Genomic DNA, 13,950 nt, shown 5'->3' on the forward strand with positions numbered 1-13,950 from the left:
TTTACCCACGTCCATCTGTTCTTCCCAAGCAATCTTATCGCTCACGGCCGGCATATACCACAGCTACAGCCCACCGATGATGCGCTGCAAGGCGGCGAGCTCGTACTGCAGACCTGCGGTCAATCCATGCTACATTGTGTCAAGCCGAAACCACAGTACCGGCATCCTTCCAACTCACGGTACCGGCATCCTCCCAGCATGCGTTCCAGATACTTCCTCTGTAGGTATGTAAATATGTTCTTTAACGTTGGCTGCATGCGTAGGTATCTGAATGATGTGAATCGGCCGTGTCCGAGGACGCATGTACCTATCATACATAGCAGAAAGATGCTTGAGCTCATTCCGGGCCCGTGGCACAGTTGACTTATGTACTCACTACGGCTGCGAAGTCTGCGCAAAGTGCAATGTTGACCTGGTGAGTTCGTTGGGTCAACACACGTTTGAGGGGGTTCGGGGGTCCATATGGATTAACGTAGCCCGCCGTGGAAGGGAATAGGAGATGATGAAGGAGGAACTCTGCTGGGGGAGCCTCTCGAAGACAGGAATCGTTAACAGAGAAGCTGTGAAGGTACGTAAGAGGTCGTGGAGCTTAAGCTCCGGTCTAGAGCTCCACCAGATCACCCCGCGGTTCACGCACTAGGTAGCCCATTGCAAAAAATCGCAGATGTAAATGTACATATGTCGGTGATGCGCCATTATAGTCGGGGTAACTCGCCAACAAGCAAGTTTCGGTTCTGCGGAGGAGGGTAGGTTAGGGGAAATACTTGTGCAGATGCCCGGGAAGACTCCGGCTGGCTCTGATACTGTGAGGTGAGTGATGTACTATGATGAAGACCTTGAGCCGCTCAAGTGAATGGCAATACGAGTTTACATAAGTACTCAGTGGATAATGTGTAGAAGATTTGTTTGGCCTGGGATTGTATTTCCTGGTGAAGTTGAGAACGTGCTCCGTCAATGAGATGATTGGGTTTATGCTACCTATCCTGGCCACCGCGCATGTGAAGAGGCTGAATAACTTCAGCCACAGCTCCTAGGTACCTTGTCGACGTAAAGAGTTCTTCGCGTCTCCCAACACCACAACTCAATACCCATTGAACCACATACGCAACGATGTCCGACAACGACGACACAGTAATGGCCGGGACGAAGCGGCCCGCACAAGAGACTCCCGACGATGGCGGTATGTACGCGAACCTCTCCACAGGTTAATTCGGTAGTCCGTGCTAACGTCTCCCAGAGAGCTCTTCCTCGGACGATGACTTTGGCCCATCCCTCCCTCCCTTCGGCGGAGCACAAAAGAAGAAGAAGCGACGGACGCTCCCCAAAGTGCTCGAGAAACAGTACCTTTCAGCGCTCCCCACCGCCGCGAGATACAGCAAATCGTTGATGCACCGGGACATCCTCGCGTTCGTGACCATCACGCCGCTAACGGACTTTTTGATCACGACGAGCGTCGATGGCGTGGTCAAGTTCTGGAAGAAGATGGCAAGCGGTATCGAGTTCGTCAAGATGTTCCGCGCCCATCAGGGCGAGATTGTCGCTGTGGGCGTGAGCAGTGATGGAAGAAGCTTCGCCAGCGCGGGAGTGGACAAGAAGGTCGTTATTTTCGATGTGGTTACGTTTGGTATTTCTCGGACTCGCTGGAGAGCTTTGCGGATGGGACGGATAGCTGACTGATGGTAGACTTGCTGGCGACAATCACGATCGAAAATACTCCGCGGGCGATATGCTGGGTCCACCGCCGAGGCTCGCCGCTGCCCATGCTCGCCATCTCCGACACTGTATCGCCGGTGATATCCATCTATGACGGCCGAGGCGAGAACCAGAATCCTGCGCCTCTCCACAGGCTCACCAACCTACACCGAAGCATAGTCCATCTGATGGCGTTCAACGACAAGTACAACTGCGTGGTCTCGTGCGATGAAAGCGGCATGGTGGAATACTGGGCACCGCGCCCCGAGCGCGAGTTTGAGAAGCCGGATTCCGTCTTTGAGTACAAGGCTGGCACTGGGCTGTTCGAGTTCAAGAAGTCGAAATCGGTTCCCACCTCCATCATCATGTCTCCAACCCAGGAGTCGTTCGCTACCTTCTCACACCCGGACAGGCTCATCCGGGTGTTTGATTTCCCCTCCGCGAAGCTCTCCCGTACCTATGATGAATCCCTCACCACCCTAGCAACACTGCAACAAGCCTCATCCGCAACCAACAAGCTACCGGATATCGAGTTTGGCCGGCGAATGGCCCTCGAGTCATCACTGGACTCGGCGGCACTCCGGAAGGCAAACATCATCTTCGATGAAACGGGCAACTTCATAATCTTCGGCACTCTCGCGGGGATCAAAATCCTAAATCTGTCCACCAACAGGCTCGTGCGTACCCTTGGTAGGGACGAGGCCATCCGTCCCATGAACATTGCCGTGTACCAAGGCGCGCCCTCCAAGAAGAGTGTGATGACCGTGGAAATGGCGGCCTCATCCAACCCGCTGCTCGAAGAAGCAAATGTCCGCGATCCGATGATCTTCTGCACCGCCGCGCAGAAACCGCGGTTCTACATGTTCAGCAACGACAATGCGGCGTCAAAGTCCGAGCGCGATGTCTTCAACGAGAACCCACTCAAGGAGGGTGTCTCGGCTTCATCGAAATCACTCGAGCGCCGGCCGGGGGATACAGGTGCTGCGGCAATCCTGCACACTTCGATGGGTGATATCCACCTCCGGCTGTTCCCTGAAGCCGCACCCAAGACGGTTGAGAACTTTGTTACCCATGCCAGAAACGGGTACTACAACGGCACGATATTCCACCGTGTGATAAAGAAGTTTATGATCCAGGGAGGCGACCCGCTGGGTGACGGCACGGGTGGAGAGAGTATCTGGGGTGGGGAATTTGAGGATGAGTTTGGCTCACTCAGACACGATAAGCCATATACTCTCAGCAGTGCCAATTACGGACCGAATACGAATGGTAGTCAATTCTTCATCACCACCGAGAAGACAGTTAGTTTGCCCCCCAAGTGATGTGGAAGTCGAAAATACTGACGAGATGTGTAGCCGTGGCTCGATAACAAACATACCATCTTTGGACGTGCGACACAAGGACTGGATGTCATCCATAAGATTGAGAACGTAAGAGCGTTCAAAGACAAGCCCGAGGAAGATATCAAGATCATCAGCGTTACTATACTATAGACATGGTGTTTAAGTGGACTATTTTTATCGCGCAAGACTGCACATATCAATGTGCCAGGACCACTTCATTCTCGTAGCAGAACCCAGTGACACAACATTAAGTCGACCCAAAGAAAGAAAAAGAGGCACTCCAAACTCCAGATGAAACCCAAGCTGCTCTCTCCCTCCCCTACACCTCAACCTCCATCGCCGCAGTGCCCGCCGCTTTCTCCGCAGCCTTCATCTCCATCTCCACAAACTCCTCCTTCTTCTCCAACGTCGCGCCAATAAACTGCCTCAGCGTCGCCCAACTGCCGCCGACAACACCCTCCTTCTTCTGCCCCTTCTCGCCCTCCAGAATCGCCAAATTCTTGCCAAACCGCTCACACTCACTCTTGAGCAACCTCTCCTTGCGCACCATAGCGCCAGGACGTGACTTGATCGCCTTACTGCCCATTCCGCCCTTACGCTCACGCATTGCGCCCTCGGTGCCAGCATCCTCGGCGCCAGCCAGCGCCTCGGGCAGCGCGGCAGCAAGCGAGTCGATGCTCCCCAGCAGCGCGGTGTTGGTCTTGGGTCGCCGCCGCTTCATGATCTTGCTCGGCGCCGCTTTCTTCTCGATCCGTGAGATGAAGTCCGCGTGTCGTGCGAGCCGCACGGATTTCTTCGGGTTGCGCGACGTCAACGCTCCCGCCGAGGGCGTGAGCGAGGATGTCGCTGCTCCTGCTCCCGAAGAGGAGGACGGGTGGCTCTTTTTCGTGCGGATTGTGGCGCGGCCCTGGAGTTGTTAGTACGCGCTGTGTGGGTGGGGAGGGGGGGCAGTACCATCTTGAGGATTATTGGTGAGGGTTGGGAAGGTGTGAGGTTGAACTTGAACTTGACTTTGAGGGAGTGCAGGTGGGGCACTAGATTTTTGGGTTGCGCTTTTTAGCGGGGGTCTGGGACCCTGGCTATCGCTCATGGATGCTCACTCGTTTAATACAACCGGTCGGGGGAGAATAATGGGCGTTGAGTATGTAGAGAGCACATGGCGTAGTTATTATTCCAGAGATACAAGAATGTGGGACGAAGGTATGTAGTCTAAGAGGTATGTACTTCCCACATATTTTCACAGACTCCTACAGACTCCTCCCGCTGCCCCCGTCCAGGCCCGCCGTCTCGCGGCCAATCCTGCTATCACTATCCCTCTTCCCCCTCTCATCCCTCCGATCCCCCACACTCTTTTCCAATGCATTCAATGCTTCCTCCAGCATACACCTACTCCTCTGGATATAATTTGCATGCATCAGAATGATGGTCTTCCCCAGCTCCCTACCACTCATGCCGACACAGTTTTTCGCGCAGTTCCACAGTCTCGTGGACGGAGCGTCGGGGAGACGGAAGAGGCTCAGGGAGGCTTCGGTTGCGCAGGGGATCGGGGATGGGGAGATGATGATTCCAGCCCGGATTAGTTCGTGCAGTCCGGTGCGAAGAATGCTGTAGATTGCGGGGGTGGAGGGGGTGTCAATGAACTGTTTCATATCTGAATGGATAGGGAGTCAATGACGGAGATAGAGTATTGGTGGAATGGGAATGGGAGATACCGGCGCGGTCCAGGAATGCGGGATCCATGGATTGTAGGAGGTTCGAGGTCGTCAACACGATCACCTAGGCCTGGTCAGTGGCTACGCATGTCTGGTAACGGGGGATTGGAGGACATTGTTCTTGGTCCGTAGCTTGTCCAACGCGGTCAGGAGGGCGTTCACAACCTTTTCTCCTCAGTATTCGTCTTCGGGCCCGTTTCTCATATTCAAAGCTCTCACCCTGATTCCGTCATTCGGCTCCCCACCACCAATAGCCTTCATTCTCGACGGCAGTAATGTCTCAACCTCATCTATTCCGCCAACACCCAGTCAGCACTTCTCATTCTCTCCTCCCCAACCATCTAAATCCTTCACTCACCAATCAACAAAACAATAAACACTCGCCCATCCTCCAAAAGCTTCAGAATCCGATCAAACATCTGTCCCACCAACGTAGCCGACTCCGAAAAGTACTTGGAGAACAGATTATGACTATTGATCTCGAAGAGCTGGCATTGCGGATACTGGGCTGACAGGCGGATGGAGAGCTTCTGCGCCAACGCCCGGGCAAGACTAGTTTTTCCGCTCCCGGGAGGACCATGAAGGAGGATCAGTCGGTTGAAGCCAATACTCATCAGGTCGACCTGCTTATCGGCGAAGAAGGCTGCGTTCGTATTAACAACCTCCGCTGGCCAGTGCGAAGGCGGGGGGGACGGACATATCGTGGACACGAAACTCAACAGTTTACTCTTCAGGCCAGGCTCAAACATCAACCTTTCCCCTCGTTAGCAAGACCCCCCCCCCCCCCCCCCCCCCCCCTGGCCATTCTGCCTGGGGCAACATACGAATCCCAAAGTTTGTCCAGCGAAGCTGCGGGAAGATCCATGATCCGGTAGGAGTTTTCGCTGGTATCCTCGGGTCGGAACTCGCGCTCGCGCTCGTGGAGAAGCTTGTATACGTGGACGTGCAAGTGGACGTCGCTCAGCGGGACGATGTCGGCTATGCCGACGGCCTCGGAGACGTAGAGGTCTTCTACGCCGGTGGGGAGGAAGGCGCATTGGTCTAGACATAGAGTTAGAAGTGGGCACATATACCGAAGAGAGGCGGTGAACCGGTCGAGGATATGTGCTCTTCCACAATCAGTGACTTGAAGTTTTCGTGCAGCCATTTATCGATTGTCGCCGCGAGGGCGGGTTTATCTGGGCATGTTGTCTCCTCTGCGAGTCGGACTTCCACGTGTAGCGGAATCTTGGAACCGGATGCCATTACGGTAGGGTAGAGGTTTGTGCGATGGTCGGGTGTTGTGGTCGCTGGAAGGGAGTTGTATGCTGCATGCAGTTTGGAACACTCTGCTTCTGCAATGACTCCGTGAGTGACATTTGGTGTTTTAGTCCTACTATGTACAATACATCGAGAAGGAAGTACCAGACGAGTCGAGAAGACAAACAGCAAGGTTCCCTCCAATCGTTTCGTTTCAGAAGAGCGGTTTATGCACCGCCGCTACCGGTTAGAGGGAATGTGAATGTGATGTTTGCGCGCGACGAATCACTTTTTTTCCCGCAGAGATAACATTATCCCTCTTCTATCGGGGAATTTGCTATCCAATGATTACAAGCCCCACTTCATTCTTTTGGAAATACATCGCGATGGTGAATTCGTTGCCCTCTCGATGAAACTAACGAGTCATTCCCTGTGATGGGCAGTGTTCGCCTGTGTGGAATACATAGTGTGTTTTCATGCGAGTAAGATAGATCCCCGGACGGTTTCATCTGTGCTCGGCCTGAAGCTAAAGCTGTAGATTGTTTCGAACCACTCTGCAGACTTCGAGATATCTCCATGTCGTCAACTGATCGGCTTTCAAAATCTCTTGGTCTCGCTGCCGTAGATCCTGCTGTCCTCTGCAGCTGTTGGCTATGAGTGGCCAGCTTAGCAGCCTATAAACGAAGCAACCTCACCTTCAGCTCACCGTGTCCAACTCTCCCCAAAGTCCCGCATCGAACGCATAGACTTCGCCAGATACTACCTATTATTCCTAACTCTATTCTATTCCTCGAATCCTCCCAAACGAGCAACTGCCCTCGAGTAGCACGACCCACCAACTGCAGCCGCCCGCCTTTTCCGTCCACAAGACCGACCCCGACCTTTGAAGTTCCCAAACTCCTGCGTAGGTACTTTGTTCGTGCACTTTCCTCGCTCACACAGCCTCTCCGCCAAAACGTTGCACGCGCACGCGAAACCGGTTCGTGCTGAGTACCCTTCCTCCCTTGCGTGCGACGTTGCATTGCCCCCTCCGCGACCACCACCACCACCACCACCACCGTTACACCGGTGATTACAATACATACCAGAAATACCAGTCCCTCCTTCGAAGCTCGAGAAACATTCTTACTCCTCTTCCCTCCTTCTTTTGCTCCACTCCACCTCCCACCTCCTCCACCAACCTCCTCCTTCTCTCAGCACAACAACGGATGTCTCTGTACGAAACTGCCATCTCAGCATCTCCAACCGTATACACAATCGTCAAAGGAACAATCGTGGCGTCCACCGGCATATCGATCATACTGTCGGGATTGCTTTACTTCAAGCAATCGTTCGTCTACCCCGTCCCATTTTCCTTTCCCGCGCCGTCGACGTCAGAGATAGAAGGCACGCGACCAAAATGAATCGATTGGCTAACTCGGACACGACGCGCGCATTGCTTTCTGCAGGTCGCTCATCTACCCGAGAGATCATCCCGAGGGAGCACGAACCGAAGTCCCCACGCCCGATGACTACAAGATCGAATCATGGGAACGAGTCAAGCTCTTCACTAAGGACGGAGAGACGTTGAACTCGTATTTCTTGAAGGCCGACAAGCCTGCCGGCGTTACGGTACTTGACCTAACCTAAGCCTTCCGGGCGCGTGCATCACCGACTGGACTGACGCGTGATGATGATCCCCTCAGGTCCTGTACATGCACGGCAACGCTGGTAACATCGTCTGTGCGCCCTCGTCCCTGTTGAAGGTACCCAAAGGGAATGCTGACGGATGCGTGTGAAAAGGGTCATCGTCTACCGCTCGCTAGAGTGTTCTCGGACAATATGGGCGCCAACGTGTTTATGCTGTCGTATCGAGGGTTCGCAACTTCTACCACCGCCGTGCCGTAGGCAGGACAAAGACAATACCTAACTCGTGCTGTAGCTACGGTCTCTCTACCGGCCGTCCGTCAGAGAAGGGACTCCTGATAGACGCACAGACGGCACTGGACTACCTCATCGACCGCCCCGAGGCAGCCCAGACCAAGATCTTTGTGTACGGGCAGTCACTCGGCGGTGCGCTCGCGATTCAGGTGGCAGTCAAGAATCAAGGCAAGGTCTCCGGGTTGATCCTTGAGAACACCTTCCGCTCCATGAGAACGCTCATCCCGAGTGCTTTTCCTCCGGCAAAGTACCTGGCCAGACTATGCCACCAGATCTGGCCCAGCGAGACCACCATACCATTGATTGAGAACACACCAACACTGTTCCTGAGCGGACTGAAGGACGAGCTCGTCCCGTGAGTTTCCACCCCACCTGCTACTTCCCCCCTCTCCCCCTCATCATATCTAACAAACATTAGCCCGGACCATATGGTAACCCTCTTCAACTCCTGCGTCTCCCCTAAAGTCTGGGAAACGTTCCCCAACGGCTCCCACAACGATACATTTACGGAGTTGGGCTACTTCGAGGCGATATACCGGTTCATGAAGAAGGTGATCCAAGAAGAAGAGGTTGGGCCAAGAGATGCCGTGATTGCATCCCCTTCATCGGCACCTACTGCTCCCTCCTCCCCACGTTCTTCCTCCTCGCGATCAGGCACTAAGGGAAAGAGGGGCTCACGTACTCCTTCTCCGGCTTCCTCCTACTCGAAGTCGTAGTCTACCACTCACTGCTTTACTAAACATCTGTACCTGCTTTTCTTATTTGTGTTCTCTTGATTCGATGGGTTCAAGTTTATGTATCTCCGGTAACTCAGCTTTCATCCTTACTTATATTGCGCTTCTTTTCTGGTTCTTTCCCTTTTTCTTGTGGAGTTCGGGTGGGGCGGGTGGTTAATTGATCGTTGACGTATTTCTGTTTCTATGTCTGACCTGTCTGTTTTGCATCCTTTATCTTGCGACTCGTATCCTATGGTTCTGTTCTGTTCTGTTTTAAACACACTTTGATAGTATGAAGACAATGTGGTTATGTTTTTTGTTTCTGTTTTTATAAAGAGATAGTTCAATGGGGATATGGAATCTTATGGCCTTTTCTTTGTGGGTTACAAGTGGGGGGGTTATGGTTTATGATGAGCAATATGGATTTATTGTAAGTACATGTTTAGAACCAGAGGTTTGCGGTTGTGTGAGCGGGCTGGGTTTGGATTTTAAAGTATGGGTGCAGGTATCTTTGCTAGGGAGGGAATATAAAATGCGGTTTGTGGAGAATCCGTGGGTTGTGAGGCATGTGATTCTGATTCACACGATGAGAAAGTACCAAATTGACTGAACAGACTCCGTTAAGACCTCGCAGACACTATGCTCTGTACAATACTATTCTAACCAATGTACCGCACAAGCCAAAACAGCGGTAGGTATGTCCTGGCACAGAAGCCCGAAGCCCGCCCTCTAGTTATCGCAAGTAACAAATAGATTATACGCCTTTCATCCCACACGCTACGCATTTCCATTTCCATTCATCTCTCTCCCTCTCCGTTCCGTTCACGGTTTCATTACAACCCAACATGAAACAGCAACTGCTTTTGCTTCCCCTTCTTCTTCTTTCCGCCGCCGTTCTCGCCCAAGTTGTCTGCCTCGTCCTGTGCAGCAGCCTCGGCACTCCCAGGCACCCACGCATTACCAGTCGCTGCAGGCGCGTCCCAGCGGTTCCTGCTAGGGATCGGAGTCCATCCCGCCGGCTGCTTCTTCGGCGGCAGGCTCGGGAACTCGTCTCGGCCCACTGGGCGCCTGGTCGCTGCGGCGGAGGAGGAGGATGACGAGGAGGCGTAGGTGGTGGTCGTAGGTGGGGGTGGCGCGGCGGGCTTTGTCACCCATGGTGTGGCGCTGACGGCGCCTTTGCCCACGCGGTTGGGGTTGACGATGGGCTTGGGGAGGGCGGAGGAGGCGGATGATGCGGACTGCGTGGGAGCAACAGCTGCGGTGCCCCAGGCTGAGGCAGCAGCGGAGCGGCCGGAGCGCGCGGTGGAGGATTTGAGCTTTAGCACGCGATTGGCATTCGTGGATGTGGAGGCTGATTGGGAGGAGGCACCGGCGATGGGAGGGTAGTCTTGGTTCTGGTTTCGTTAGCTTGGTGGAGGGGATGTGGGGTGGAGTGGGAACTTACGATTGCCTTCCAGTTGTTCCACGCTTTGAGGAACTCCCTCCTCTTTGACTCGTCCTCGTAGAGCTCTGCGACTTCGTTGATGAGCGTGTTGAGCTCCTTAGCACTACCGTCGAATAGACTCCACAGCATGTCCACCAGGTTCTCGCCAGAGATGGCGCCGGTGCGGAATTTACTGATGTCGTTGCGGAATAGCTGCATCTTTGTGGCATCGTTGCGCAGCATGTTGCTCGCGCGGTCGATCACCGATGCATGACGAAGAGCTCGCGTTTCAGCGGGGTTCTGCGTAGGCTGTGCGGGCTGTGCGGATCGTGTCGGGTTCGCAGGGCGGGCGGCGGCGAGCGGAGGGAATGCGGCGTTGCTTGTGGGTGGCGTGATAGTGCGTGGTGGCGCCGGTGTGCTCCCTGGTACATGCCTGGGCTGTTGTGACTGTGACTGTGGCACTTCTACGCTCTGCGTCTGTGGAGGTCTGGCGGGCTGTGGCGCTGGTCGGGCCGCAAATGCGGGCTCTGACAGCTGTCCTCCAAAGGTCCGGGGCGTAGTTGACTGTGCGCTCTGGATAGCAAGCTGTTGAGTGCGGTGAAACGCGATTTCTGCCCGGCTCATGTGCTGCACTGTCCTGATTGGAGGATCCTCTAACTCGTGACGTCCTCTGCCGCCGCCGCTGTCACCTCCTCTTCCTCCGCGACCGCGCCGTCGGCCGTCGTTCTGGGGCTGCACTGACCGCGCGTCCTGGAAGTTACTCATATCGATGCGTCTGGCATCTCGCATTGCAGTCTTGCTAAGCCCGTTGGGATGTTTCTCAAGCTGGTGAGCTTTGAGATCAATCTCATGTTCAAACACCACAAACTTCTTCTCAAGACACTCGCTTTCGGGGCAGACGTAATGTGCCTTTTTAAAGTGCAATTCCAGGGTGTCGTAATTGAAGTAGTACTGCGGTTGCTGGTCAGCAGGACGACTGCGCTCACAGATGTGGCAGCGTTCGTGCTTGTCCCGACAGTGTACAAACAGCTCGTCTACCGAGTAAAAGCGCTGGTTACAGAACTGGCACTCGGGATGTCCCTTGAAACCACTCTGACTTTCCGAGCCGGGTTGGTCGTCCCCGTGCCGTTCGTGGCGTCGCAGCTCGGCAGCCGTGAAAAGCTCGTGTTCGTGGGTGAAAACCTTCTTGTGGCGAGTGCAAAGATCACACATGACACGGCTATGCTCGCGCTTGACGTGACCATGGAGGTCTGGCCAACCCAGACATGCCCGGTCACACGTTTCCTCTGGACAGTTATAACGGAGTAGTAAGGTGGCATCGTCACAGATCGCTTGGTCGTCATATTTGATGCCCAGTGCAGCGTTTTCGGCGATAGTCTCTGAGTCCTTGAAATCTTCGAAGAGTTTCTCGTGCTCCTTGGTAAAAATGACATATTCGGATTCCACCTGAGATCATAGGTTAGTACAGAATATATCGCCAGGAGTAAAAGTTGGGGAAGAATACCCGACAATGAGCGCACGTCTTGCTCTTATACAAGGCACGCATTCTAAGAGAGCAGATATGGCAGGTCGGGTGGTTACAAGGCGGCACTGCGATGTACCTGACCGGGTCCGCGCAGATAAAACAAACTTCGGACTCTGTGCCCTCCGAGGCCGCATCGTCACTATCCTGAACTGCTGGCGGCACTCCCGGAGCAACCCTTAGCAATGTCTGCGCAGGTCCGTTCGAGTCCCCTGGTTTCCGTGCGTTCGCATTGATATCTCCACCTCTTCCGATTCCTCTTGGCTTCCGCGGACCCCCGCGTCCTCCGGTCCCCGCAGGTTCATCGCCGCCACCTCGGCCACCTCTACCGCGGCCTCTGTTCGGACGGCGTTCTTCCCTACCACCGTCTCCTCCGCCTCCTCCGCTGGCTCCTCCCCTTCGGTTCCGCCCTCCTCCTCCTCTCCCCGCCGAGGGTGCGCCTGTGTTGTTCGGAGCCGGAGTCTGCTCGGCAGTCGCTGACGCCATTGTTGAATGTAACCGATGGAGCGGTTGGGTGTATATCGGACAAGCTATCGAGTATAAGGCGAAGGTGCTTTATGAGAATTGAATCGCAAATTCCAAGGCGGACGTAGTGTGGGAGTTGGTTTATAGTTGGTGGTGGTGTCCTCGGAAGGGCGAGCAGGGTGGTGGAAAGTTGGTGGAAAGTTGGTGGGGTTAACTCTCAGCTTACCTTAAATATTTGACAGCCCCTGTGTCACAATCGATCTGCATGAACTCATAGTTGCGTTACCAACGTCCTAAGCCTCACTTTGGATTACAGACACGGCACTTCGTACGGATGGAAATTGTATGGAAGGTCGCTGCAGCTATATAGAGGACGGGATTTCAAAAGCCGTAGTTAATACTTTCAAATTCCTCCGGAAGCGCCAGGGTGCACAGGTTGACAACACTTTTACGATCTGATAAGATAAGCCTGATTGAGATGCGACGGCTGACAGCATTTAAGAACAGTTATTCATTCGCTCTTATATTTGACACGTACCGTAAACATCACATCCTCCCATCAACAGGATGGAGGACATAAGATGGTTCATATTCTGGTAAGAAAATAGGTAAAATCACAGAAGAAAGACAGCCGGAAAGAAAAGAGAAAGCAAGAGCGCGCAACGCCATTTCCACTGTGTCCCAGTCCCTTCAACGATTACACAAACCAGTCGTAATCGTACCTTATCGCTCCTGACCCCTCATAGCCTCGGTCCCTACAGCTGCCGTTTCGTGTATGATCGCCTCGTACTCGGGAGGAAGTGCCTAACTGACGGCATGTGCAAGCACCTTGGCAGCCAGATCCGAGAGAAGCTGCAAGACACTAGTCAGTCCGTCGTCTTTGCCTCGAGCCTCTGCTCGCCCTCGAACGCACATTGCTACCGCCAACACCAACATCGAAGGAGAACTTTAGCACCTTTGCCTTGTCATTCTGTGGGAGCTCCTGGAACACCTGGTAGACGCTCTGTCCCTTGCGGTCGCGGATGGCGCCCAAGCGGTTTCCAGCGACAGCACCCGCAAGGAGTCCGGGAATGTTGCCGACAATGAAGCCGATGGTAGCCCCCGAAAGTCCACCCAGAAGGCTCCAGACGCTGCCGCCCGCGTTTTGTGCCGGCGGTTCGTCCTCCTCCAGTCCCTCCTCGCGCATCATCTCCTCGAAGGCATCGCCGAACTGAGCGTCCTGCCAGCTGCTGCCCGAAGGCGAAGAGTATTGCCTGGTTGCGTCATAGTCGCGGCGCCGCACAGGGTCGGAGAGGACGTAGTAGGCGTCGTTGACTTGCTGGAACTTCTTGGTGCGCGCAGCGCGGGTAGGATCGTTGTGGGAAACCCGATCCGGGTGAGTCTTGAGGGCCGCACTGCGGATGTTAAAGGTGGGCTGACAAAGAGAGGGAGAGCTGCCGAACCGTTTATATGCATCGCGGATTTCCTGGGGCGTTGCAGTTAACGAGATGCCGAGTGCTGCGTCTGTGCTTCGGGTTAGATGTAGGCTAGGTAGGCGGGAAGATCAACGCACAATAATCTATGGATGCTGATGCTAAAGATGAATGTTAGCTTACGTGGTTAACATAAACTAGAGGTGGGGTGAGTGTAGCTTACGAGCCATGGTATCTGTAGTTTTGCAGCTACAAAGTAAAGCTTCTGTGTGTAAAAGATGTCGAGGGCTGCCGAATAGAAATCTGGTGGGAGAGAAGCGAGTTAAGAAGAGTGGCTTCAGCTGGTGCCTTGACAGCAAAGCAAAGGGCCCACATTCTGTCCCTGCAGACGCAAGCCAATGACGTCGGTGGCAAGCCACCTGGACGCCAACCTGCGCCACAGTGTGAGTGCGCCACAATGATAAGCGGCATGTGATGAGTCGCGCGATGGGATGAGCAACAACGCG

The 13,950-nt window shown here is 54.2% G+C and overlaps 6 protein-coding genes across 6 annotated transcripts; 2 read left to right on the forward strand and 4 right to left on the reverse strand.

Annotated features, from left to right (window-relative positions):
• Positions 1–1,057: 1,057 nt before the first annotated feature.
• BZA05DRAFT_384124 (uncharacterized protein) lies at positions 1,058–3,244 on the forward strand. The gene is made up of 4 exons (XM_051482284.1): positions 1,058–1,180; positions 1,238–1,624; positions 1,684–2,993; positions 3,048–3,244. The coding sequence occupies exons 1-4, from the start codon at positions 1,111–1,113 to the stop codon at positions 3,183–3,185; spliced, it is 1,905 nt and encodes a 634-aa protein (XP_051343358.1). The 5' UTR covers positions 1,058–1,110; the 3' UTR covers positions 3,186–3,244.
• Positions 3,245–4,073, reverse strand: BZA05DRAFT_384125 (ribosome biogenesis protein SLX9-domain-containing protein). The gene is made up of 2 exons (XM_051482285.1): positions 3,990–4,073; positions 3,245–3,942 (listed from the first exon to the last, which is right to left on the reverse strand). Exons 1-2 carry the CDS (start codon positions 3,990–3,992, stop codon positions 3,355–3,357), a joined length of 591 nt encoding a protein of 196 aa, XP_051343359.1. The 5' UTR covers positions 3,993–4,073; the 3' UTR covers positions 3,245–3,354.
• Positions 4,074–4,282: 209 nt separating this feature from the next.
• On the reverse strand, positions 4,283–5,361 carry BZA05DRAFT_330687 (P-loop containing nucleoside triphosphate hydrolase protein; the record flags this gene model as incomplete). Its single annotated transcript, XM_051480548.1, has 5 exons — positions 4,283–4,686; positions 4,748–4,811; positions 4,847–4,912; positions 4,967–5,037; positions 5,106–5,361. 5 exons carry the CDS (start codon positions 5,359–5,361, stop codon positions 4,283–4,285), a joined length of 861 nt encoding a protein of 286 aa, XP_051343360.1.
• Positions 5,362–7,194: 1,833 nt separating this feature from the next.
• BZA05DRAFT_423647 (Alpha/Beta hydrolase protein) lies at positions 7,195–8,567 on the forward strand (the record flags this gene model as incomplete). Its single annotated transcript, XM_051485876.1, has 7 exons — positions 7,195–7,316; positions 7,435–7,597; positions 7,672–7,704; positions 7,769–7,842; positions 7,908–8,261; positions 8,325–8,457; positions 8,487–8,567. 7 exons carry the CDS (start codon positions 7,195–7,197, stop codon positions 8,565–8,567), a joined length of 960 nt encoding a protein of 319 aa, XP_051343361.1.
• Positions 8,568–9,228: 661 nt separating this feature from the next.
• On the reverse strand, positions 9,229–12,380 carry BZA05DRAFT_384132 (zinc finger protein). The gene is made up of 3 exons (XM_051482286.1): positions 11,550–12,380; positions 10,067–11,491; positions 9,229–10,016 (listed from the first exon to the last, which is right to left on the reverse strand). The coding sequence occupies exons 1-3, from the start codon at positions 12,051–12,053 to the stop codon at positions 9,456–9,458; spliced, it is 2,490 nt and encodes an 829-aa protein (XP_051343362.1). The 5' UTR covers positions 12,054–12,380; the 3' UTR covers positions 9,229–9,455.
• A 142-nt stretch (positions 12,381–12,522) lies between these two features.
• Positions 12,523–13,795, reverse strand: BZA05DRAFT_384138 (DnaJ chaperone). Its single transcript, XM_051482287.1, has 5 exons — positions 13,668–13,795; positions 13,585–13,605; positions 13,475–13,535; positions 12,988–13,426; positions 12,523–12,884 (listed from the first exon to the last, which is right to left on the reverse strand). The coding sequence occupies exons 1-5, from the start codon at positions 13,672–13,674 to the stop codon at positions 12,837–12,839; spliced, it is 576 nt and encodes a 191-aa protein (XP_051343363.1). The 5' UTR covers positions 13,675–13,795; the 3' UTR covers positions 12,523–12,836.
• Positions 13,796–13,950: the final 155 nt, after the last annotated feature.

Source organism: Tricharina praecox (genome assembly GCF_024521635.1).
Source record: "Tricharina praecox strain CBS 144465 chromosome Unknown BZA05scaffold_2, whole genome shotgun sequence".
NCBI lineage: Eukaryota > Fungi > Ascomycota > Pezizomycetes > Pezizales > Pyronemataceae > Tricharina > Tricharina praecox.

Excerpts from the sequence above, each read along its gene's own strand:
- BZA05DRAFT_384124 (XM_051482284.1), top strand. The coding sequence starts at position 1,111 with ATGTCCGACAACGACGACACAGTAATGGCCGGGACGAAGCGGCCCGCA. Across the intron at positions 1,181-1,237 it reads AGAGACTCCCGACGATGGCG|AGAGCTCTTCCTCGGACGAT; the intron begins GTATGTACGCGA and ends AACGTCTCCCAG. Across the intron at positions 1,625-1,683 it reads TTTCGATGTGGTTACGTTTG|ACTTGCTGGCGACAATCACG; the intron begins GTATTTCTCGGA and ends GACTGATGGTAG.
- BZA05DRAFT_384132 (XM_051482286.1), bottom strand. The coding sequence starts at position 12,053 with ATGGCGTCAGCGACTGCCGAGCAGACTCCGGCTCCGAACAACACAGGC. Across the intron at positions 11,492-11,549 it reads AGACGTGCGCTCATTGTCGG|GTGGAATCCGAATATGTCAT; the intron begins GTATTCTTCCCC and ends CTATGATCTCAG. Across the intron at positions 10,017-10,066 it reads GGAACAACTGGAAGGCAATC|AACCAAGACTACCCTCCCAT; the intron begins GTAAGTTCCCAC and ends TAACGAAACCAG.
- BZA05DRAFT_384138 (XM_051482287.1), bottom strand. Across the intron at positions 13,536-13,584 it reads ATCAGCATCCATAGATTATT|ACGCAGCACTCGGCATCTCG; the intron begins GTGCGTTGATCT and ends CCCGAAGCACAG. Across the intron at positions 13,427-13,474 it reads ATCCGCGATGCATATAAACG|TGCGGCCCTCAAGACTCACC; the intron begins GTTCGGCAGCTC and ends TAACATCCGCAG.